At 41.4% G+C, this 22,956-nt stretch overlaps 3 protein-coding genes across 3 annotated transcripts; 2 read left to right on the top strand and 1 right to left on the bottom strand.

Moving 5' to 3' along the window:
- Window positions 1-119: 119 nt before the first annotated feature.
- crbn (cereblon) lies at window positions 120-9,104 on the top strand. The gene is made up of 11 exons (XM_017415731.3): window positions 120-279; window positions 556-668; window positions 766-968; window positions 2,071-2,220; window positions 3,566-3,728; window positions 4,446-4,508; window positions 4,602-4,686; window positions 4,799-4,914; window positions 5,633-5,697; window positions 7,122-7,253; window positions 8,340-9,104. The coding sequence occupies exons 1-11, from the start codon at window positions 207-209 to the stop codon at window positions 8,521-8,523; spliced, it is 1,347 nt and encodes a 448-aa protein (XP_017271220.1). The 5' UTR covers window positions 120-206; the 3' UTR covers window positions 8,524-9,104.
- Window positions 9,105-16,322: 7,218 nt separating this feature from the next.
- LOC108235770 (oxytocin receptor) lies at window positions 16,323-19,315 on the bottom strand. The gene is made up of 2 exons (XM_017415998.3): window positions 18,057-19,315; window positions 16,323-17,821 (listed from the first exon to the last, which is right to left on the bottom strand). Exons 1-2 carry the CDS (start codon window positions 18,901-18,903, stop codon window positions 17,607-17,609), a joined length of 1,062 nt encoding a protein of 353 aa, XP_017271487.1. The 5' UTR covers window positions 18,904-19,315; the 3' UTR covers window positions 16,323-17,606.
- Window positions 19,316-20,275: 960 nt separating this feature from the next.
- On the top strand, window positions 20,276-22,513 carry vhl (von Hippel-Lindau tumor suppressor). Its single transcript, XM_017415999.3, has 3 exons — window positions 20,276-20,721; window positions 21,052-21,171; window positions 21,740-22,513. The coding sequence occupies exons 1-3, from the start codon at window positions 20,535-20,537 to the stop codon at window positions 21,937-21,939; spliced, it is 507 nt and encodes a 168-aa protein (XP_017271488.1). The 5' UTR covers window positions 20,276-20,534; the 3' UTR covers window positions 21,940-22,513.
- The last annotated feature ends 443 nt before the right edge of the window (window positions 22,514-22,956 follow it).

Below are 22,956 nucleotides of genomic sequence, written 5' to 3'. Positions count from 1 at the left end.
GCAATGAAATGCCACAGAGGGTGCATTACATCATAACCCTAATTTAAAACTAATCTTTAAAAAAGGAAACGGTTTGAGACTCCTCGGGTTATTTTGGAGGTTGTAGTTCCGGGACTCGTCGTCAGGGGGCGCGTTGACTTCTTCATGTTGGCGCTGCGCAGAGAACCACTCCCCAGAAGAAGAGTTAGCTTTGTAAACACAAGGATATGGCTGACGAGAGGGGTGGAGGTGAAGACAACGTTAACGACAACATGGGAAACCAGCTGCAGCTTTTACCAGGTAACAACTAAACCTAAACTAACGCAGCTCGTCGCGTCAGCGGGAGGTCGTTTTCTCCTCCTGCTAGCACCTCACACATCCTACAGGCCACTGTTGAGTATCTGCTGACTGGTGGTACATTTATGACCCATTTGCTTTCGTTTTCTTTTTCTCCTTTCTTGAAAACTTTTTTTTTTTTTGAGCAGCAGCTGTGACTTGTGTAGGATATAATGTTGCAGCTCAGAGTTTGTTCGGGAGTTGTGGACTCACTGTGTCTTTGTAAACTTGCTGTGACAGAGAATGAGGAAGAAGAGGAGGAAGATGACATGGAGACTGAGGACCGAGACAGTGAAGGGGCAGAGAAGCCCAGCATCATCACGTTTGACCCCAGCCTCCCCACCTCCCACGCTGTGAGTCTTAACCCCTCCCCTCCTTGCTTTTAAACCCCGCCCCCTGCCTCCACCTGTGGCCCTGATGTGTTCACCCTGTTCCCTCCTGTGATGACAGTACCTGGGCTCAGACATGGAGGAGTTCCACGGCCGCACGGTCCACGACGACGACAGCTGCCAGACCATCCCCGTGCTCCCACACACGGCCGTGATGCTGGTGCCGGGCCAGATGCTGCCCCTGCAGCTCTTCAGGCCGCAGGAGGTCAGCATGATGAGGAGCGTGATCCAGAGAGACCGAACCTTCGCCGTGCTCGCACACAGGTCCGCAGAGATGGAAAAGCCGCTCTCTTCATGGGGTGATCGTCAACAGCTTTAAAACAGGAAGCACTTCTTTGTTGAGATTAAAACTGCTGGTTTACACACATGCAGGTGTAGGTGTTAAAATATGTATTTTTCCACTTTTTTTTTTCTCCTGCTGACTTGGTTTGAACATGAAAACACAGCAACCTTTGAGCATCACACACAAACCTTTAAGCTATTTTGTCCTCCTACTTTGCTTCCAAGTAGTTACATATTCTTGTTGTCTTTTAAAGTAGTCTTGATCATAAGTTTGCCTGACTTTCTAAGTGGTTTTTATTTTTAAGTTTCAGTTTGGACTTTGGCTGTGTCCAGTCCTTGTACTTAACCATGAAAGCATGTTTGTGCAGTGTGTGGGCTTCAAAAAACTAAGAAAAGTGGACAAACGGCGGGAGAAAAAAAGAAAATGTTTCAAACCATCTTTAGCAGATGAACTCTATCTGAATGTCATGTTTATAAAAATGGGGAGAAACAAAAACCAAGTCACCTTGTTGGTGCTAAATACTTTGATATTTTTAATAGATTCAGCTAAATAAACTGGAATAACGTGTTTTTGTGACAGGCTCCTTAACTCAAAAGAAATAGACAAAATAGACCCCTGTACCTTCTAAACATAATAGAAAACATAAAAAATTAACTAGGTTAAAATTGGATCTTGAGACTCCTTGTTATGAAGGAGTCTTTTCTGGTTGAATGATTCACAGATTTGAGGTCAGTGACGTTAGAAACTAAGAAAAATGGAACATTTCTTCAAAAATGGTGATGTAGAGGACACTAAATGAGTTAAAAATCACCCAAAGACCTTAAAAAAAGTATTGGTCAAGTTCTCTTTAAAAAAAAATTATGAGAAAATTTGGCTTCTTGGAAAACAAATTTAGAGACTCAAAACTTTTGTACAAAACTGTAGATTGAGAAAATAAAATGTTTGAGTCGTATTCAGGAAGGTACAGCCATTTCTTCTTTTTTATTTCTTTATCTATTGTGTCTCTCAGTCAGATCATAACAATAGATGGTTGTTATTTTTTTAAATATTTAATTTACAAATCTTTACTTCGTGTGTTTGCAGTGATGCAGGCGAACCGGAGGCAGAGTTTGGAACAACAGCAGAGATTTACGCGTACCGAGAAGAGCAGGAGTACGGCATTGAAACTGTCAAAGTAAAAGCTGTGGGGAGGCAGAGATTTAAGGTCCACGAGATAAGGACTCAAGCTGACGGGTAAGCAGGAACTAAATGCCTCCATAAGGGAAGGAATCAAAGGTCGGACGAAATGCTTGTTTTCACATCTCGGCTCAGATGTGTGATAGAGAAAAACCAACTACAGATCGTCGAACAGTTCAAACATGACTGAAGAGCAGGTTGTTAGTGTTTATAATGAAAGACCAATTTTTACTGAAGGTACTGAAGCTCAGACTTGGGCTCAGTCTAGTTTTTACCTTTTGGAAAGGAAAGAAAAGCAGCTTGACTTTGACTCTAGTGTTAGAGCTGAGCACTTACTGCAACTGTGAGCTTTATGTTTGTTATAAATAAGCTTATTTAGGAGATTATCAGTGTAGAGAATATAATTCTCATTAATTATAAAAGAAGGAACTTGTTTTCAACCAACGAGCTCCTGAATCCTGATTTTAAACAACTCAAGTTCACAACTAGAGGGCGGACTACCTCTTCATGCAGCCGCCTTGAGACATGAAGTGAAAAAAACGTCATCGTGTAAGGAGGAGAATTGGTGTTTTTATAACGTTAAATATGGACGCAAAACGCCAGAGGGGAATCCGAGCGGCAAGTTAACTTAAAACAGATAGGATTTATTAAAACTGGTGCCTTCAAAGAGCCGTATGTTATTCCAGCTGCAGCAGATGTGCAGGCAGTCGGTGAATTTCTTAAGAGGTGCTGAACAGGATTGATGACCCGGACAAGGTTAAACCAGAGTCTGTGTCCTGGAAAGTGCAATCATTTAACGCATCTCTTGTAAAAACTGTGGGGAAACTTTCCAATTTATCTGCAATTAGTCAACGACACACATCCCTGAAATGAGAGAATTTGTGATCTGTGTATAAAGTTATTTACACTTTTTATGCTCCTAACTTCTATAAAGAGCTTTTAGTCACTGTTTTACAGCTCTTGTTACACATTTATACAGTGTGTAATTAAACTCTGCTGTTTAAAACAAATTTTTAATCTCAGTTTGACCTCTTTGATTAAATGAATGGTAGTTTGAGCATAAACTGTTGAAGAATTATTGGATAAAGGGCTGCCTATGTCACTGTAGTTGTGCTCTAGATCATGTTTGTTATCATCCTCCACTGCAGGATGAAGCCTTTATTTGGACACATTTCTGTCCTTCTTTAATTATTAATATGCAATGCACATAAAGTGATTATCATAATCTTGACATTCTGTTTGTTATTCTTTCAGACAGGTAATTCAGTCTCCCTTAAACAGAATATTTTTTGCTGTATATGTTGTTTATTACAATGTATTGTATCATATTTTAATTTGATGTCATTAAACACGCCACAGAAATAATTACTTTGTTCACCGCTCCCCTATGTGTGTTCCTCAGCATCAGACAAGCCAAAGTGCAGATCCTTCCCGAGCGGATCCTCCCGGACCCCCTCTCTGCCGTGCAGCTCTCGCCCCTGTCCAGACTCCACGTGTCCCCCTCCTCCAAGCCCCGGGTTCAGAGCTGCAAACAGGCCCGGTGCTGGTGGAATACCTACCGACAGGTCCGACGCTTCCGCACGTGAAACACACCCGTCACCTCCCCGCACTGATTAATGGGCAAAAAGAAAAAAAAGTAAAGCCGAGGCGGCTTTCATATCAAACATCACAATAGATAGAATCTCTCTGTGTCCAAAAAAACTGAAAGTTTGTTTTATAGACTGAACAAAGATGAGCCCCACCTGTGTACATATAATGAATACTACTACAGTACTGCTATATTACTGCTCCAACATGTACACACTGTATTCTGTATTATTGTTATTGTCTGCACATATGCTCTCTTGCAAATAATATTATTGTTTCGTATACATCGTGTAGATATTTGCTTATTTACCCACAATTCAGCTGCACATAGACACCCAACTGTCTACAGCACAGTTACTAAAGTCTTATACAAACAAAGAAACAACAAGTTCCTATCGTGTGCAAGCGAGCCTGGCACCAAAAGCTTTTTTGATTCTAATTCCTTAGTTAGAAATAACTGAAATCTTGTTGTTGCATTGTAAAATATTGTTTTAACGAATCAAAAGGCCACTAAATGTGTCACCATGTATAGATTTCGGCTCACTCCATGTTGGTGCGACATCCCGGCGAGCCAACACTTTTCCAGGATGTAGCTTTCAGACCCACTCTGTGAACAGGAAGAGAATCTGTGCGAATGCTTTGGATGGAAAACAGGAACACCAAGTTTGATTTCTTTTATTTTTGCTTCTTCACAGAGGAAGTTTTACTGTTCCAGTCTGACTCCGTGGCCGCCCTGGGTGTACGCACTTTACGACTCTGTGAGCATCGCGGTCCACAACGTGCTGCAGCATCGAATCTCCTTTTTAGATGAGCATTTCATACCGAAACCTGTTGTGTGCTTCACGTTGCAGGAGTCTCTCATGAACAGAGTGAAGAAGCAGCTCCACGAATGGGATGAGAACCTGAAGGACGACTCGCTCCCGACCAACGCCGTAGGTCTGTTCTGTTCGCAAACAGATTGATCACACACGCACGTGCGTTTGTCTCTTTCGTGTGGTCTTTCTTGCTTCATCTCTCTTCTCCTCCTTCTCTGCCTGGTTTCTGTCAGACTTCTCCTACAGGGTGGCCGCCTGCCTGCCCATAGACGACGCTCTGCGGCTCCAGCTGCTGAAGATCGGCAGCGCCATCCAGAGACTTCGCTGTGAACTGGACATCATGGACCGGGTGGGTAAACACCGGCGCCATGGCGTGTCCTGCAGAAACAGGCACAGCTTTCCCGGTGTGATGAGATCCAGTTCTCCTGGGGCGGGTCTGTTGTCTTTCCTCTGATGTTCTTTGGTATGTTTAACCAGGCCTGACAGCAGCTGACTGATGTGCTGTCGCCGCAGTGATTCAGTTCAGAGTTTATTCATTTTTTAAATAAGGATTATTGGATTGTTTTAGTGGTTACAGAAGTTTTTACGCCGCACATTTTGTCCCAGGAGTGCTCTTTCTGAGCTGGTTTGGATCTAAGCTGAAAGATGCAGACCGTGCTGAAGAAGCTTTTTAAAGATATTACCACTCTTTCCTCTCTGCTAACCTCCACTTTTATCTAAACAGACAGCAGCCTGCTCTCTGTCATCCTGCTTTAAGTCCAGTGTGTTTAAGTGAGCTGTTTGTTTTTAGCCGTGCTAACGGAGGCAAATGTCTACAGGTTTAGTTGGTTCACTGTTTTTATGCAAACATTTACATTCCACTCAGGATGATTCATATCAGTGCTTTGTCAGTCTTATAAATATTTCCTTTCGTACAATTACCCAATCAGAATTTCAAGGAAAAAGATATGGTGGTATGTTGTTTTGGTTTCTTCAGAGTGTGTTGTTTGCTGTCTGAGGTAGTTGACTGTCGATCGGACTCTCGACGTACTTCCTGGTGCTAACACAGCATTTTGTCTCCTCCTCAGTGTACGTCGCTGTGCTGTAAGCAGTGCCAGGACACCGAAATCACCACAAAGAACGAGATCTTCAGGTGATAACTTGTTGTTTTATTTCGCTGTTCATTCCTTCATTCTGTACAAATGCTTTACAGAGCAAAGGTGAATACAACAGGGTTCCTAAACATTTTGTTTTTCAAAATTTTCTGTTGCTTTTTGAGCTATTTTTGTTATTGTTGAAGCATCTGTAGATTTACTGCAGGCTTCTGTGTTTGTTCAGTGGTTCTGTTTTATTATCTGTATAATTATAATTATTACTTTTTTCCATAATCAAGCAGCCCTACCCATCTTTTTTTTCCATATTAATCCAGACCTGGGAAATGCTAACATCAAACTCTGAACCTTTCCTGACTGCGTAGAAACATCTCCTTAATGTGATTTATCACTGATGATAAAACTGACAGGAGAACCAAAGCGAAGGAGCTTTCAGACTTGATTCTCTATCAATAATATTAAAAATAAAGCCGATGTTTTCAGTCGTTTTGCTGCATAAACTGTAATAAAGTTAGCAGGGCTGTTTCTGACAGGTGCAGTGAAACCAGTGACGACAGGTCTTAAAATACGTACAAATTAAAAGTTTATGACAGTAAAACATTTAAATGGAACATCTTGAGATACTTCTGCAATACCATGAACACTATATGTTATAAGTAAAGATGGAGAATAGGTGTAATTAGAGGAGGCTGCATTTGTTTCTTTACTGAAAGAGAGAAAATAACTTTCTTCACTCTAATTGCTGTTATTACAGACTGAAGTCGAGGAAAGTTTAGGAGCCGGATAAATCCGATGCATACATCACCAGCGTATGTGGCCTCCACTCCCCCGTCTGAGCACAGTCACTGTTACATAATGTCATCTTCAATCTGTCTGCGATGTGTTATGGGTAACGTCTTTGTTCAGAGGTGACACCCAGAACTCCGTAGAGCAGTAAGATTATCCAGACGCTCGCTGGATGCTTCTGATGAAAGTGTGGTTTAGTCATTCCGATTATCTGAGTGAATGTGAGACAGTCGGAAAGCACTGACTTGTTAAGGCCACTTCGTCTGACTAATGATGCGCCGTATGTGGCTAATGCATTTTCAATTAGAGGTCCACGAAAAACACAAGGGCATTGTTAGACTCAGGTTACTTCATGAAAAGTTGGTTCCAGTGAGGCCTTTAGGGACACATTTCTGTCATTTCAACACAATATTTCACACACAAGATCAAAATGTCGTCTAAAATGAGTTGTTGCAACAATTTTAACTTCTATATTCACGTTTGAAATTATACGGCACTTTTCAGAGTGTATTTGTTTTTCTATCTGGAGGTGTTTTGAACCTTGTGGCTCATCCTCGTTACGTGTCGAAGCAGAAATAACAGGAATTTTTCGAAGCTCTTTCTCTGCGTCCCTCAGCCTTTTACGGAGCTCCGACTCGGTCTGTTAATTTAATTGTGTCGTTCCGTTCTGTCTCCTCAGCTTGTCTCTGTACGGCCCCATGGCTGCATACGTCAACCCCCACGGTTACGTCCATGAAACCCTGACGGTGTACAAAGCCAACAACCTGAACCTGGTCGGCCGGCCCTCCACGCTGCACAGCTGGTTTCCAGGGTAACGCCGCTGCTCCCGTGGCACACAGCCGACACTCACCCCTTTAATAAGTCAGTCTCACAGCATAAAAGACAATCTGTAAATCACATTATCTATATTTGCATCACTGTGAAGCAGCAGAGTGCCAATTCTTTCAGTCTTTTGAATTTTCTTCTTTCTACATTTAATGGCATTGCCTTGCATCAATCCATCATGTAGATCAAAAACTCCTGGAATACCTTCTGCATGGATTTAGATGTTCGTTTTAACAGACGTTAAACTCGTTCCAGTGCGATTTCCATCTTTAACTGTGGATTATGATTTGTTTGGGCGAAGCTGAGCACATCTGTCGTCCTCAGCTGTGGAGCAAAACAGCACCGAGGCTCCTTTTAGGGTAGAAGGTCCAGTAAATGAGTTATTGGAGAGGTTCTCTGTGGTAGAGAAGCAGTGTTGTTGGTATGAAGCCGTTCACACCAACAAATACAACACTATGTGCTTTTTATTTGAATATCCTGCCTCACACGCTGTCAGTGTCAACGTGTCCTCTGACCAAAGGACGTTTAAGAGAAATCGTTTCACTTTAAAGAACAAGATTTAGTTCCGGTGCAGAAACCTGCTCGTTTATTCTGCATCGAGCGTAAAGGAGGAGTTAAATATTTGCGTCTGTGTTGAGAACAAGACTCAACAAATTCGATCTCTTCTGGTTTCTGGACGGTTTGCCTTTCGTGTTTCAGCGTCTGCTTCCTAACAAAGAATATGTGAAGCTGTCAGTCTGAAAGGAAAGCAGGTCTGTTTACCACAGAGACAATCAATCAAGAAAGGTTTAAAAAAAAAAAAACAACTACAGGGTTATGGATCGGCCAAGTCCAAACCCAGACAGGAATCTAGTTGTGAAGAAAAAAGGTTATTTCTGCTACATATGTGGGTATTTTTTTTAAATAATAGATATTTAGAAATGTAGTTTTTGCCACCATGATGTTTATTTTGTATCTGTTGGGGTTTTTTTATGCAATAGTGGGCATAACATGTTGTTTTTTTTTAAATTGCGCTCGTTTAGATGATGCTGAGGAGACCTTTCAGACAACGCTGTCCTCTCGTTGCTCTCAGGTACGCCTGGACAATCGCTCAGTGCCGAACCTGCGGCTCCCACATGGGCTGGAAGTTCACGGCCACCAAGAAGGACTTGTCGCCGCCTCGGTTTTGGGGTCTGACCCGTTCGGCCATGCTGCCCCGGATCCCGCAGGGGGAGGGCGACGAGGGCAGAGAGGGGTCTCGCCTCTTCTGCCTGTGACGTCAGAAACATCCATTTGTCTCTCTTTAAAAAGAAAGAAAAAAAACCAACAAAAAAAAAACCCTGCCAGCCTCCCCAAGCCTGGAGCTCCTGTCTGTGTCTGGCTGCGAATACTATACTAGTAATCGATGCATCACACAAGCTCCCACCTCTGGCAGCAAATCCATCACATTAGTGGAAAGGTCACTGAGCCTTTAAATAGCACTTTTTCATGGTAGATTTCAGGAGGGTGGATGTAATGATTGCAAAAAAGAACAGATTGGACAGACTGCGAACATCTGTTTAACATCCCAGCATGCAGCTACATGTCCTCACAAAACCCTCTGAAACAACAAGTCCGCCGAACGTGTCGTGCTTCGTACCCTCAGCTCCTTTTGTCCTCCACTCGCAGAGTCCGCCTGCATGCAGCTGCCAGGGAAATATCCACGTCAGCCACTTCAATAAGTAAACTCGCTGTGTTTCTATCAAGGCGTTCGGATGCTTCGTGAGCGGCTCGGATGTGTTGTCAGATGATGTTTCTTTAAGGTGTTTGCAGACCGCCGGGGGAAAGCCAAACTGTTTGGATCAGAATGTGTAGATCTGTAATAAATTTGAGGGGGGGGGGGACATTTTGAACTGTGGAATTAAATGGGACGTATTTTTGTATGCAGGAGGTTTTGGAAATTCATTTTGTCATACTCGCTCGCGTGTACATAACATGTGCGTTTAATTATTCACGGCTACTTTCTGTCGCGCCGCACAAAAAGAGGCGATAACGATGTTAATGTGTAATATACCTGATATAATCCGTGTCCAATTTGTATTCAGCGGAGCCTCGTCGTCCCGTTTGACGATATGCTTCGGGAAACACGCGTTATCTGTGGTTTCGAAGCGTACCAGTGCCTCGGGGCAGACTGCTTTGTAAAGGTCCACAGCTAATTAAGATGGAGCGTTTACCGCTCTCCATTTATTTTGTTCCTGCCGTGTGGCATGTTAAAGATGGTTGTGCCTACACTCCAGCTCCGTGTCTCTTTTTTTTTTTTTTTTGGTAACTTTGGACAATCTGTGAACCTCAGATGCGAACGAAAGATTATAAACAGCGACGCCACGATAAGAAGGTAATAGTTTCTTATTTTTAGGGGTTCCTTTTCAATTGAAGTTCTAGAAAAACACAACGCTGGCTCATGTTTGTGTGACTGTATATCATGGGGCAGTCGCAGCATTTGTTGTGTGATGTGACTGTTCTTCTGCTGTTTGTAGAATATAATATATTTTATGGGACTGAAAATGGTTGAAACAAATAGTCCTTTTTATCAGTGAACACATCAGCCGATCTTAGAACGTTTGCCGACAGACGTGTTCCTGTTTATAGTCAATACTTTTGTTTTTCTTTACTGTTTTCTTTTTTTTTTTAACGGAGAAAGGAGACTATTGATATCACTGATTTTTTTGTGTGGTAGGTAATCATTCAACTGCAATCAACATCTGCTCAGTACCGCTAAATACAAAAACTCAAAGCGGAGGCACAGCACTCGTGTTTTGTCATGTTTGTTAGACTGAGAAGTGGAGAACAGCAGCTTTTAATTCTAGTTTATGAGTTTTTATGTCAGATTAAAAAAACAAAACTTACCACTCAGCTTTCACACCTTTTTTTGGGAACCTTTGTTTCGTTGACCTAAATAGAAATATGTTTGTGAACAAATATATTGAGTTTAGTGAGTTTTTTTAATTTATTTATTTAAATCTACAACTCAAAAAGTAGCTGGCTGAAAGGTTGTGTGGAAGATTTAAATATTTAAAGCAATAGTTTAGATCCTTTGAAGTGGGGTTCATTGGCAACATCATGATCAGTGTCTTACCTGTTGCAGGTAGCTCTTTGAATGACCTCAGTTTGGAGAAATCGGTTTGAAATCTGACCTGATTGATGAGCTACTGGCTAGTCCGAGCAGGAACGGGCTAATTGCTGCTGTCTTAAAACAACTTTCACACGAGTTTATGCTAATGCTGTTTTATAAACCGTGCCCCGCCCAGACTAGCCGTTAGCTCATCAGTCCAGTCAGAATTAAAGTCTGTTTCTCTAAACTGAGGTCGTTCAAAGAGCTACTTGCAACAGGTAAGATGTTAACTGTCCCCAACCTTTCCACAGAACCCTGCGTTCAAAAGATTTGAACTATTGGTGGAGCTAATTTCACATAAAAAGCTTGTGCATCTTTTACCAGTTTAATCATGCCAGCATAATTTCACAGTTCTTTTTTTCCATTCAACTCAAAGAAACCAGAACATTTGTTCAAACAATGCAATTAGTTTTCCTCCCCTTGGAGGGATCACTGAACTTAGATCGAATCCCTACAAACCTACGAAAATAAAACAAAACTTTAACTGAAGCGAATTGTTTGACCATTTTAATTAAAATGAATCAAACTCAGCCTCTGTAAAACAAACAGATACCTTCAGTTACAACAACAGAATGATTTCATCATGAAACATCATTTAGTTTTTCTTTCCTGCTTGAGTTTCCAGATACTTATCTGAGCTGAGCACTTCACTGGCTGCAGCCTCCTTTCTGAAGATCAATCATCTTCCTCACAATTATCTGGAAAACCAGGTCTTTGGAAGAAACCGTTGTTCAAATCCGAACATCAGTGTTGTTTCTGTAGCTGCTGTTATCAATTTTGCTTTTAACTTTATAGTTTAAAGTCATAATTTCCTAAGAATAGATGAAAATAGTGCAAAGAAAAAGTGCTTTTAATGAGATGCTCTGTTATTTAACTGAGTCTCCATCGTCTCCATCACCTAGAAACCTGTTACTGGATGCTTTACTGAGGAGGTCCACTCTCTGGCTCCAGAAAAGGCCTTTGCTATTTTTTCTTCATGTCATTAAATGAATCCACTGAGGAAAAAAAATAAACATGCAGGTTACAAACAGAGACTGGTCTGATTCTGATGTGTTTCTCTCCTAAAACCAGTCCGCCTTATTGAATCGAGGCTCCGAGCTTTGCTTTTCATGCTTGTGCGTATAATGGGACCTGGGTGTGTTAACGTCCCGTGCAGAGACACGTGGATGGAGCTTCATTTGTATGCAGGTGCGGCGAGGACCTAATGCGTCTCTTTGTGTGGGAGAAGAGACATGTCGGGCGTTGTGACCCCCTCAGAGAAGGTTGTGTGAAATGTAAACAAAAAATAGAAGGCAATGATTTGCAAATCTCATAAACCTGTATTTTATTCACAATGAAACAGTAAACATATCAGATGTTGAAGAAATTGTACCGTTTTGGGGGGTAAAAGGGACCTTTTGAAGTTGGAAAAACAGCTGTGAACATCTAGGAGCTGAGGAGAGCAGCTGCTGGAGGGTTTGGAGGTGAAGGTTGTCCCATTCTTGTCAGATGTAGGATCCCAGCTGTTCAACAGTCCTGTTTCTTCTTTGCTGGATTTTCTGTTTCATGATGCTCCAGATGTTTTTGAGAGTTCTGAGGTGAGATGTCTGGACTCTTCTACTATGAGGCCACGCTGTTATAATGGATGCAGTGTCTGATTTAAAGTTGTCTTGTAGTTTTCCCTGAAAATAATGTTGTCTGAATGGTTCTAAAACCTGTATATACTTTTTTTTACATCGATGGTGTAAGCTGCCCATGCCACAAGCACAAATGCACCCCCATACCATCAGAGACGCAGGCTTTAGAACCGTGTGCTGATAACAGGCTGGATGGTCCGTCTGCTCTTTAGTACGGAGGACGTGCCGTCCGCGGCTTTCAAAAGGATTTTCAAACTTCTATTTGTCCAACCACAGAACAGTTTTCCACTTGATTTCAGTTCCATTTAAATGAACTTTGTCCTGGAGATGATGGACCTGATAGAGCTTAAAGCAGAATTTGTTTACAATGATTTATGGAGGTGTTTCTGAGTCCATGCAGTGACGTCCAGAACAGAATCAGACCTGTTTTAATGCAGAGCTGCCCGAGGGCCTGAAGATCACAAGCACCCAATACTGACCTTTGACCTTGTCCTTTGTGTACAGAGATTTCTCAGGGTTCTACAAATGTTTTGACGATATTATAAACTGTAGATAAAGTGATATTCAAAGTCTTCTCAAATTTAAATTGATGAATATTGAGATTGTTCCAGTGTTTTCTTTCTTTTAAAAACTGGTGAACCTCTGCCCATCTTTACTTCTGACAGAGTCAGCCTCTTTAAAATGCTCCTTTTAGACCCATCCCTCCTACCGACTTGTTGCTAATCAACCTAACTCACTTTAAAATGCTCCTCCAGCTGTTTCTTATTCGTACCACTCAAATTTACAGCCTTTTGTTGCCCCTGTCCCATCGTTTTTGAGATGTTGCTGCCATCAAATTCAAAATCACCTTTTTTCTTAGTTGAAACATTTGGCAATGTTTGATTGTAAATAAAATATGGGTTTGTGAGATTTGCAAATCCTTCGTCCCAGTTTTATTTAATTTTACCGATATCCCCAACCTTTTCAGAATATTAGGGTTACACAGGGTGACTCTTATGAAGTTGCATTTTTTTTTTAGGGAACTAAAGCGTTAGTTCACTGGATGGTTTTCTGTTTCTACCAATTTTCAAACCACAGGAGGATTAGAAATCTATTTAAAAAGAGACAGAAAGCGCCATTGCTCTTCTCTGCTCTATGCGTCTGTGACAGATGATGTCTGATATAATCAGTCAGAAGAAAACAGACCACACTGCATAAGACGAAGCAGCGTGTCGGCTGTAAGATCCAATCGGAGGTATAAAATACCTGCTTGGAAGACCGTGCCAAAGGTCTCCTTTGTATCTGAGGACATAGCTGCAGCTTCATAAAAAGAAAGTGCTGTCCAAAAGTTTGAATCCACTTCCAAGTGTTTATTATTTTAAAGATTTTAAAAATGGTATTGATAAATAGTTCTCCAGGTTTTCAGGAGGTCTTACAAAGTTACTCTTTGGGACTTTGGCTGCTTTTTTTTCTACTCGCTTTTAGCCCTGTACCTGATCACAGCAGTGTGTGCTTAGAGACTCAGAAAAGAAAACGTGTCAGGCCCAAACAAAAGTTTTTACAGCAGATGAAAAGTGTCTGGAAAGAAAAAACAATCCAGCAAGCCTTGACGTTGGAGACTTCCTCATGTGTTTTAAGTGTCAGGCTGTGCCACCCCCTCTGCAGCTCGAGCTACACTTTTCAGTCAGCCGAACTGAATGAACTGTTTTTTTTTATTCCCCTGGGTACTCTGAAGCATAGAAAGCTCCAGGTCAGGGCTCCATTCAGCCGCTCCGCTCTGGCGAAGACGCGCAGCAAACGAGGGGCAGACAATGAGAAGCAATTCAGTGGTCCCAGCCACGTGGGCTCTGGTCATTATCCTGTGCTGCAAGTCGTTCGTGTCGCTGAGCGTGGGCTGGTCCCTGAGAACACGGTGCGTGTGATGCACGAACGAATTATCTTTCATTACTGTCAAATTACAGCCAACAGGCCTGTTGCAAAGAAAATCACAAGGTGAGGAGCTAATTTGATCTTACATAATGTTTCACCGACTCACATCCCAACTAACCTCTTCTGAAAGTAATGCAGTGAAATATGACTCCTATTTTAATGCTTTTTAGGTTTGTTTGGGATGTTTCAAGTCTGATATGCGGTTATTTAAGGTAGTAAATGTTTCTCTATTGATAGTTTAAACAAACATGTTATTCCACTGCAATATATTGTCCCCTTTTGTGTCAACCAGGAAAAAATAATTACTGAAAAAGGTGTTTTGAGTTTTATTTTAATTTGGAGGAAATACAGTACGTCTTATTTGCTGCAGGTTAAGCTGAACATAAGTGACAGCTCTGTGTTTATCTTCTTCATCACATCCTTAAATATAGAACTACCTGAATGTTGATTTTTCTTGTTGCAGTTCATTTGTGACAAACTGTCTCTTTAATGTTTTACATATCGTCTGCTGTGTGAGTTATTTGATAAATATATATGTATGTATTTTGGTTTTGTCTGTTTGCTGCATGACTGAGTCAGTATTTAAAATGCTCAGCTGGGTTAAAAGTGTCACAGTGAGCCTCCTATGATTCACGTGTTTCCTCTTTAAGGCTCTCTGGTCCCTCCGAGTTAGTGTCCAAAGTTTTCTGTCCACAATCCTCAGTCCTGAGCTCCCTCTCCAGTGCGTCACCGCCCTTCTCTCTTTCTGTCCTGGCGCGTGTCTCCTCTGAGTTTTTGTCACATCTCTGTTGTTGTTGTTTCTTCTCCGCGGGTCTTCCGGTGAGGCCGTTCCTGGCCAGGCTCCTCCGGACGGTGGACGGGTCCACCAGCGTCCCCCGGGTCACGGCCAGCTCCGAGGTGATGTCGCTGCTGGACATCTTCTGGCTGCGGAGGGAGGTGATGTGCTGCTCGTCGGCTCCGCTCAGCTTCCGCGGCCGCCCGCTGCGTTTACGGTCCTCCACCTGGCCCGTTTTTTTGTGCTTCTGCAGGAGAGCTTGGACGGCGCCCCGGGAGATGCCCGTCTGTTTCGAAATCTTCGCCTGGGAGAGACCCTGCTGCCGGAGGCTCACCACTTTGAGTCGCGTTTCCAAGCTCACCCGAGCCATAATGTCACCTTCTCGCCGATGAAAAGATAACAACCATGGGAGCGGGCGGAAGAGCTTCAAGAGGTGGCCCCAAACACAAAAAAAAACAAAGCAGGCCGACAGTCAAACCCCGGGCGGAAACGGACAAAATAACAACAATTACATTTGTTTTCAAGAAATACTGTGTGAGGAGATCGCTGCCATTCCCATTAGAGCAGGTGGCGACTCAGAAACCAGAAAAAGACATAAAAAATCGCGTCGACTTCCAAATAGGAAAGCGGTTGTACTTCTTCTTCTTCTACGGTTTGTTAGCAGTGAGCAAACAACGTTCTGGTGCATTACCGCCACCTGCTGGTGGGGCTCAGTTACTGCCGTACAATGATCTGAAAACTAACATCTGAGCTTTTCTGTAAATGTTAGGATAAACTGCACTTTAATTTCTTCACAAATATTTGATTACCCTGGGGTTTTTACACTAAGCTCTTGTTTAATTATATCATTTTCTTGTTGGTTAAAAAAAAACACATCTAAGCCATGTTTTTGTTGTCTAAAGTAGGATGTTTTTTGAATTCTGTAAAATCATCTTACATGTCTTTCTTAATTGCAGATGCATTTGGGAGTTTTTATCAACATTTTTTAATAATTACTTCTGATTTAGTTAGCTGTTATTTTAATCTAACTGTACTTTAATTAATATATAAAGTATATATATATATATATAAATAAAAGTAATTATTTAATTTTTGTAGAAAACTTTCAAAATATCTGTCAGATCAAGTCTGTTTTCTGAGTGACTGTACTCTAAACTGGCTAATGAGGAACTTCAATCTAACAGATAATGATTCTGATCCGCTGTACCCTACAACTAACAATAACAATGCAACTATGTAAGCTTATAGTTAAACTTATGATCATTTATATTTTTTTTCTATTTAAAGTTTGAATTATGCAATTAGTTACAAAAACCTAAAGTCCTTGCACAGATTTCATGAATGAGTTAAATGTTTTTATTTATAAATGGCTATAGCAGAATTCGTTCAATTCCAAAAATCATAAAGAAAAAAAAACAAACAAAAACAAAACCCCAAAAGAACTAAACTGTAAATGCTGAATCAGTGTTCATATTATTATCATTTAATGATTATTAACGTCAGCTGTGATGGTTTCAGAGCGCAGAGTCAAACATCTTAATTGGTTTGTTAAACTTCTTTGACTCTGTGTCTCTGATGAGAAAGCCTGCTCTTTGTCACAGACTCTGAGTTTTTTTTTTACGAGTCATGCTGATAACATCTTCTAGGCATTTTAGATTTTTATCTCCACCTCCTGACATTATGTTCTCTCCAAAGATGAAAATGTTCTCTGGGATACCTTTTGTCCCTCCTCTTTTGATCCACACTCATCTTTGCTTTGCTTGTCTTATTCTGATGTAAAGTGGCTTCGTTATCATGTTTTTTTTTGTAGCTCAGATGGAAGTCAGATTTCAATGGCTGCCATGGAGACAACTAATAAAACATCTTTGTTTGCTGACCGCTCCGTTATGTGGCTGACAGCGCCGCTTGTATCCACTGTTTCATTACAGAGTCTGATGGTACAACATTTGTTCCTTTACTCTCAAAATAACCCTGGAAACCAAACTGTCCCTGCCTTTTAGTTACTCGTACTCATCTGCTGTAGTAGAAAAATAAATGTCCATGCTTTCATGTGATTTATTTCCTTGCTGTCAGCCTCTGGTATGCTGCTCTGTCTGTGTTAAAATTCCTCATCCCTCTGTTAGGCTGCAGAATGTGTGTACGTTGTGATTAATTGAAGCTGGCTAATATGCGGAGAGAGGAACAATCCCCAGTGTATAGACAAAACAATTTTATTTAAACAGCATGAAGTGGCACAATGTAAACATTTAGGCGCATAATAATACTCTTGAACTCTGTTTTGCAATTTCTGAATCTTCAGATGTACTTAACCAAGGAAAAAGACTAAAGAGAACTGATTTTAATATATATAAATATATATATATATATATACAAATACAGATACCAGCACATGTCAATGCTTTCAGTAATGAGGTTCTCTGCTACATTCATGGAAAGACGCTTGTTTTGAGTTTTATCTTTCTAGCAGCATTTTCTTTATACCACAAAGCTCTAGATACAGCAGTTAATACACTCTGAGATCAACTCCAAGGATGGAGTAATTGGTTATTTTTTTTAGATAAAATAACCACTTTACATCTTAAATAAGTATGTTTATGTTGTATGTATGTTGTCTTTATTAAACAACAACAAAGGTGTTCAATTCATGTCCAGCAAAGTTCAGTTCTGCTGTATTTGATGTAATCTGATGTTAAAAAGACGGTCTTACTGTAGCTAAAAGAGTTTTTGATAAGTTGAGATGGCTCTTTCAAGAGTCCAAGAAAACAACTCTTCTTTCGGGTCCATCAGCGTATCTCTCTCAGGACTGCATGTTTCTGATTTGCTAAAGAAGATTAGTTTTTAATCATCAGAATCACCAACAGATCTTCTCTTCGCCTTTTTAATCAAAAGGGGCAGTGAGCTCGTCTGGCTTCACTTGAACTCGGAGACGTTTCTAAAGCTCGTATGTAAGGTGCTGACGAGCGTCACCTCGTCCTGCATCGAGTCCTTGCAGTCGGAAAGCCGGCGGCGGCACAGGAGGAGCGTCGTCAGCTTGTTCGGAAACTGACCGCTGAACAGCAGATAAATGCACGGGTTGGCGCAGCTGTTCAGGCTGGCCAGCAACATCAGGATGGTGAAGGTCGCAGCTGGAACAGGAGAAGAGGCGCTAGGTGTTAGTCATCGCTGCGGCAGGCGAAAGGGTGCGCTTTTACGCACAAGCATACCCGCCGGCGCGCTTTTACGCCCCAAAAACGCACCTTTTACTTGTGCGTAAACGAGAAAAAAAACTTAAATTCTGCATTATTACAAAACATGTCAGAAAGCAACAACTTAAACGGCACAGCACAGTTAGATCTGCGTTAATCACAGGCAGTGACTTACTCTCTTTCGGCGCGTGCGCGTCCCAGGCGGACCACAGCTGCACGGTGAAGAACGGAGCCCAGCAGACGATGTACGCCAACACGATGACCACAGTCATCTTCAGGGTCTTCACCCTGGCCTTGGACATGCCGACCACCCCGCTGGCTCTGGGTGGCAGCGGGACTCCGGCGCCGCCATGCATGTGAGTCTTCTTGTGCAGGTTGGTCTGGATGGCCCTGCAGATGCGCACCTGGCAAACCGCAACCGTGGTGACGGGCAGGATGAAGATGACCAGCGTGGTCCAGGTGACGTAAGCCTGCAGCCCCCACGGCTGGATGAACTCGACCCAACAGTCAAACACGCCGGGCGCGACCTCCACCCGGGAGAAGATGACAGCCTGCGGCAGGCTGCCCAGCAGGGAGACCCCCCACGCCACGCACACGGGCAGGTTCAGCCTAGTGCACGTGCGCTGGAACTTCACCATGGGGTTGCAGACGGCTTGGTACCTGTCCACCGTCATCACCACGATCATGTAGGTGGACAGGAACATGCCCAGGACCTGCAGGTACTTCACGAGGCGGCACACCAGGTCGGGTCCCACGAACCTGTCCGTGATGTCCCACATGAGTTGGGGGCACACCTGGAAGAAAGCCACCACCAGGTCCGCCACGCACAGGTGGAACACGAACACGCGCATCCTGGTCATCTGTTTGCGCTGCCTCCAGAGGACCAGCAGCAGGGCGGTGTTGAGGACGGCGGCGGTCACGAAGATGACTCCGAGCAGCGCGATCTCCACCCGGGCCAGACTCTCGTCTCTGGGCACATCCTCCTCCGCATCCACGGAGTCACTGACGTTCAGCAGGCTCATTGTTCACAGTCTGAACTTGTTACCAAGAAAAAAAATACCTTATATGAGAGCACAGAAAGTCCTTTTGAAATTCAACATTTCTCCGCAAAAAAGAAAGACAGCCCCTATATTGCCAGAGGGGTTTGTCATCTAAATGCTGTAAGTATTTGGGTCACTGCAGATCAAAGTAAAGACAACATTTTAAAACTCAAAGCCTTTCTGTTTCAGATAGTCTTACTGAAGGAGAAGCTCTAATATTAAAGTCATCTACAGTTTGGTTGACATTCATTTCTGGTTCTGGGTTCTTCTGCTGCGCCCCCACGGCTTTTATCTGAGGCTGAAGGTGGGCGGAGCTTAGATCATTAAGAACTGATTGGTTATTGGTTAGTTTCTTACAGTTTGAATGAATCTACAACCTATAAACCTACTGATCATTCCAGCTGATTAAATACTAATCATAGGTCATCCGAAGAAAACCTCGCACTTTTTCTTTTTTGTATTAAATACCTTAATATTGTTAGAACTTGCAATGTGCATGGTTTAAAAACATTACTGATTATTGTCAAAATGATCAGCAAAGCACTGAAAGAATTAAACCTTTTCTGTCTAATCCTATTTTAATGAAGGTAAAAATGTAGTTACATTTAGCTTGTAGTTTTGAAGTATGCTACCTGTTGATTAGTTTAAGTATTTGGTTTATGGAAAAAAATCTAATACATTCATTACATGTATTTACTTTAGGCTCTGAAGTTTTTGAACACAGCATTAAGTGAAGTTGTATGACCTCTTTCAGATGTTGAAATCAAACTTAGTTTAGGCATGAGTGAATCCACAAAATATCACCAAATAAACAATTAATAATGCTGAACTATTTTTGTCATCTTTCCTCTTTTACCAACCAGCTCACAAATCTTTCTGTTGTGTCACAGACCACAAAACATGTGAAGTAAGGCTTCAGTCCAGTTTTTTCAACAAATAGATTAAGTTGCATTCATGATAAAACGTACAGTGTGTTATTGCCGTAATTTAGCCAGCAATAATGCGTTATTTCATTTTTACTTTACCACAGTTCACTTAACATGTTATAAAATATAAACATGGGCGTTTTTATGTTTACAACCATGATCTGCAAGAATAACAATATAATAAAGATAAATTTGCCTAATATGAATGCTGAAACATCTAACGTAGTGTAAAAAGGTTTCCTCAAAACTGGAAAAAGGCCTTTTGAAGTACATAAAAGTATCGCAAAATGAGCTACAGGTTAGTACTGACAACTTATTGTGTGTTTTAGAGTTACGACATAAACTAGCCTATTTTAGACGTTTGGTGCTTCACGTACAGCACGTAGGTTTTTAAGCCTGGTGTGACGTCACATTTGTGGGACCAATCACAGTGCGTGTTTTCCGGAAGTAAATTTAGCTCCCAGAAGAGACAGATGTTTGGGTTTTCCACTACGGATGTGTTTAATTATTAGGTATTTTAACCTAGTTTAACTAATGAGACGGGTAGATTTGTGCAGATATAAACAATCTGATGAGTCGCTGGTATTGACAACTCGCAACACAGAGTAGTTAGCCGGTTTGTTAGCCACTTAGCCGCTAAGCTAAGCTAACTTTCCTGCGCTGAAGATTTATTGTTAGTTAGCGCCGATGCCTCAAGAAGAAGAGGAGTCTCTTCCGCTGGTTCGCTCTCTGAACAGTCAGATTCGGGTTAATGCCGTGTTTTGTAATCGCAGCAGTCGTGTCGTGCGGCCACTTTGGATAGATTATCGCGGCATACCTCAACCTTACGACGATTTGCAGCCAGGAACTGGACGAAGAATACGAACCTTCGTGGGTGAGAAACCATCCCAAACACAAAATTACCCACTATATAAAATGCTATTTGAATGTTGATATGTGTAAGTAACTTTCTCATATAGTGCTACAGACATTCAGAATATAAACCAGGGACTTTGGGAGGAGAGGGTTAATAAAACAGAGCACTAATGATATCATTTGAATACAGTATCTTATACTAACTAGCATAAATCTGTGTTAATACACCTGTGCAAACTTGTTCTTGTTTGCTTTTAAGTGAAGCAGAAATTGTCTTCTCTAGTGTTAAGACCTTTTATGTTATTTAAAAGAAATTTTAATGTGTCTATGCTTTTCTTTTCCTCCCCAGGTCACCCATGGATGTTCAGAGATGCAGCTACAGACGAGCCTTTGAGGGGCAACACCAAAGAGCTGTTTGTTCCTAAACCTGCAGACGCACGCGGCATTTATGTTAACATCACTTTACCAGGTGAGACGAATCAAGTTTCTTAAAATGTTTGCATTGGTGTACACTTCTGACTTAATTTAAAGTCTGCTAAGTTCATTGAAGCCAGGCATTTGTGTTGTTTTCAATGATCAGAGTACAATGAATAGAAGGAAAAACCAGAGAAGTGGAATTAAATTTCCATTTTTCATTACTTTTGCTTCTCCATCCAGTTTAATTTAGTCTTTACATTAAAGTTTTTTTTCCTACCACAACTTTATGAAAAATTTAGAGCCCATTGTGATCAATCATGGAGCTCGAAACATCGCCACATTGCACAAAAACAAGTTTCTTTTTTGTAAAAAACAAGGCTATTGTCGGTTTATTTAATTCCTCTTTAAACTGTGTAAGTTGAACACGATGTCAAAGTACTGTACAAACAAAAAAAATACATTTCATAAAAAGACAATAACACAAAATGGGTGAAATCAGTGAGAATACGTAAATGTTTTTAAAAGGACCCTGAATTTCTTTTTTCCTTCGATAAATAAATGATCAAAACATGTATGTCTAGTTGTAAATTAGCAAGTTTCGTTTCTTTGACCTTTTATAGTTGACAGTCTCAAAAATCGAGCTCTTCATGTCGTTCGGCGACTGGTTCGACCTGAAGACTACAGGAAGCTGGAGCTCATACATACTCTCCACGAGGAGCTCGAAGATCAGCCCAGCTACCTGGAAGACCTCCGGCGCATGAACCAGCGAGTGGAGCAGCATCTGCTGGAGACGATCCAAGCCAGGAGGAATGAAGCGTGAAACTGTATTGGTCGCTCATAAACAGCGAAGACATAAAAGAACATTGGAGACACTTCTCTTTGTCACTGTTGTTCATTCTCTGTAAAAATGACTCACTTTGACTTGCTGCCTGTTGTTATATTCGGTCAGCGGCTTAAGCAAATAAATCCCTTAACGGAAGAAAGTCAGTTTAAACTCTCACTGGGAAATTTGGCCCAATTTAATGTCATGAGACAGATTACAAATTGATTACAAATGTGAAATTTTCAAATTCTGATTAAATAGCTACATCAACATGTAGTAACTTAAAAGTGCTTTATACTTCTATTAGGAAGCGTAAAGCACCACAGTAAGTAGAAGTAGACTTTTTACTTCCTATTTCCAGCCGGGGAATAAAAAAAATGTAAACTTTTTTTAAAGAGGCTGTGAAACACTGTGACCAAGGAGCTGAAGCTTTTATTGTTGCCCACTTTATATATTTATTGCTTTGTCTCGTGTACTTTTGTTGCCCACATACTTATGTACACATTGCTGCTGTATCTGAAATACATTTATTTTTGATGATAAATAAATGCAAAATATATTTGTAATGTAATATTGCACTTATTTCTTTCATTCCTTATGTTTAAGTCTAAGCATTAAACCATCATAGTATTTAAAGTAATACTATTTATAGCAACAACGAACAATATATGGTTTTTGTTTGACATACTTTTTTTAATTTGTTCATTTTTATATTGTAATTATGTCAGGCATTACAGTGCTACATATTTTCCTTTGAAAGCAAACAGCAACAAATGTCACATGTAGTACCATTTATCACATCTTTGTACCCGCTGAATAACTTCTAAATGAGCGCTGACATGGAAGTGCTGTACAAGCTCACAGACTACTAAAGGATGCCCCATTTAGGTGTCTTGTCATTTCCTGAAATTACAGCCGGCTCCAGTTAGTGCAGCAGGAGCGCCACCGCCAGACTTGTCGCTAAGCAACCGAGCAACACAAACACATCTTTGAGCGCCTGAGACGAGACGACCC

The sequence above is a fragment of the Kryptolebias marmoratus genome, linkage group LG4, assembly GCF_001649575.2.
Source record: "Kryptolebias marmoratus isolate JLee-2015 linkage group LG4, ASM164957v2, whole genome shotgun sequence".
Lineage (NCBI taxonomy): Eukaryota > Metazoa > Chordata > Actinopteri > Cyprinodontiformes > Rivulidae > Kryptolebias > Kryptolebias marmoratus.
Note: the sequence above shows the minus strand (reverse complement) of the source record. Positions and strands in the feature narration are given on the sequence as shown.

Bases quoted from the DNA above. Each gene is read 5' to 3' on its own strand.
- crbn (XM_017415731.3), top strand. From the start codon at position 207: ATGGCTGACGAGAGGGGTGGAGGTGAAGACAACGTTAACGACAACATG. The intron at 2,221-3,565 runs GTAAGCAGGAAC...TGTGTTCCTCAG, and splicing joins ATAAGGACTCAAGCTGACGG to CATCAGACAAGCCAAAGTGC. The intron at 3,729-4,445 runs GTCCGACGCTTC...GCTTCTTCACAG, and splicing joins GGTGGAATACCTACCGACAG to AGGAAGTTTTACTGTTCCAG.
- LOC108235770 (XM_017415998.3), bottom strand. From the start codon at position 18,903: ATGAGCCTGCTGAACGTCAGTGACTCCGTGGATGCGGAGGAGGATGTG. The intron at 17,822-18,056 runs GTAAGTCACTGC...CTCCTGTTCCAG, and splicing joins CGCGCACGCGCCGAAAGAGA to CTGCGACCTTCACCATCCTG.
- vhl (XM_017415999.3), top strand. From the start codon at position 20,535: ATGCCTCAAGAAGAAGAGGAGTCTCTTCCGCTGGTTCGCTCTCTGAAC. The intron at 20,722-21,051 runs GTGAGAAACCAT...TTTCCTCCCCAG, and splicing joins AAGAATACGAACCTTCGTGG to GTCACCCATGGATGTTCAGA. The intron at 21,172-21,739 runs GTGAGACGAATC...GACCTTTTATAG, and splicing joins TGTTAACATCACTTTACCAG to TTGACAGTCTCAAAAATCGA.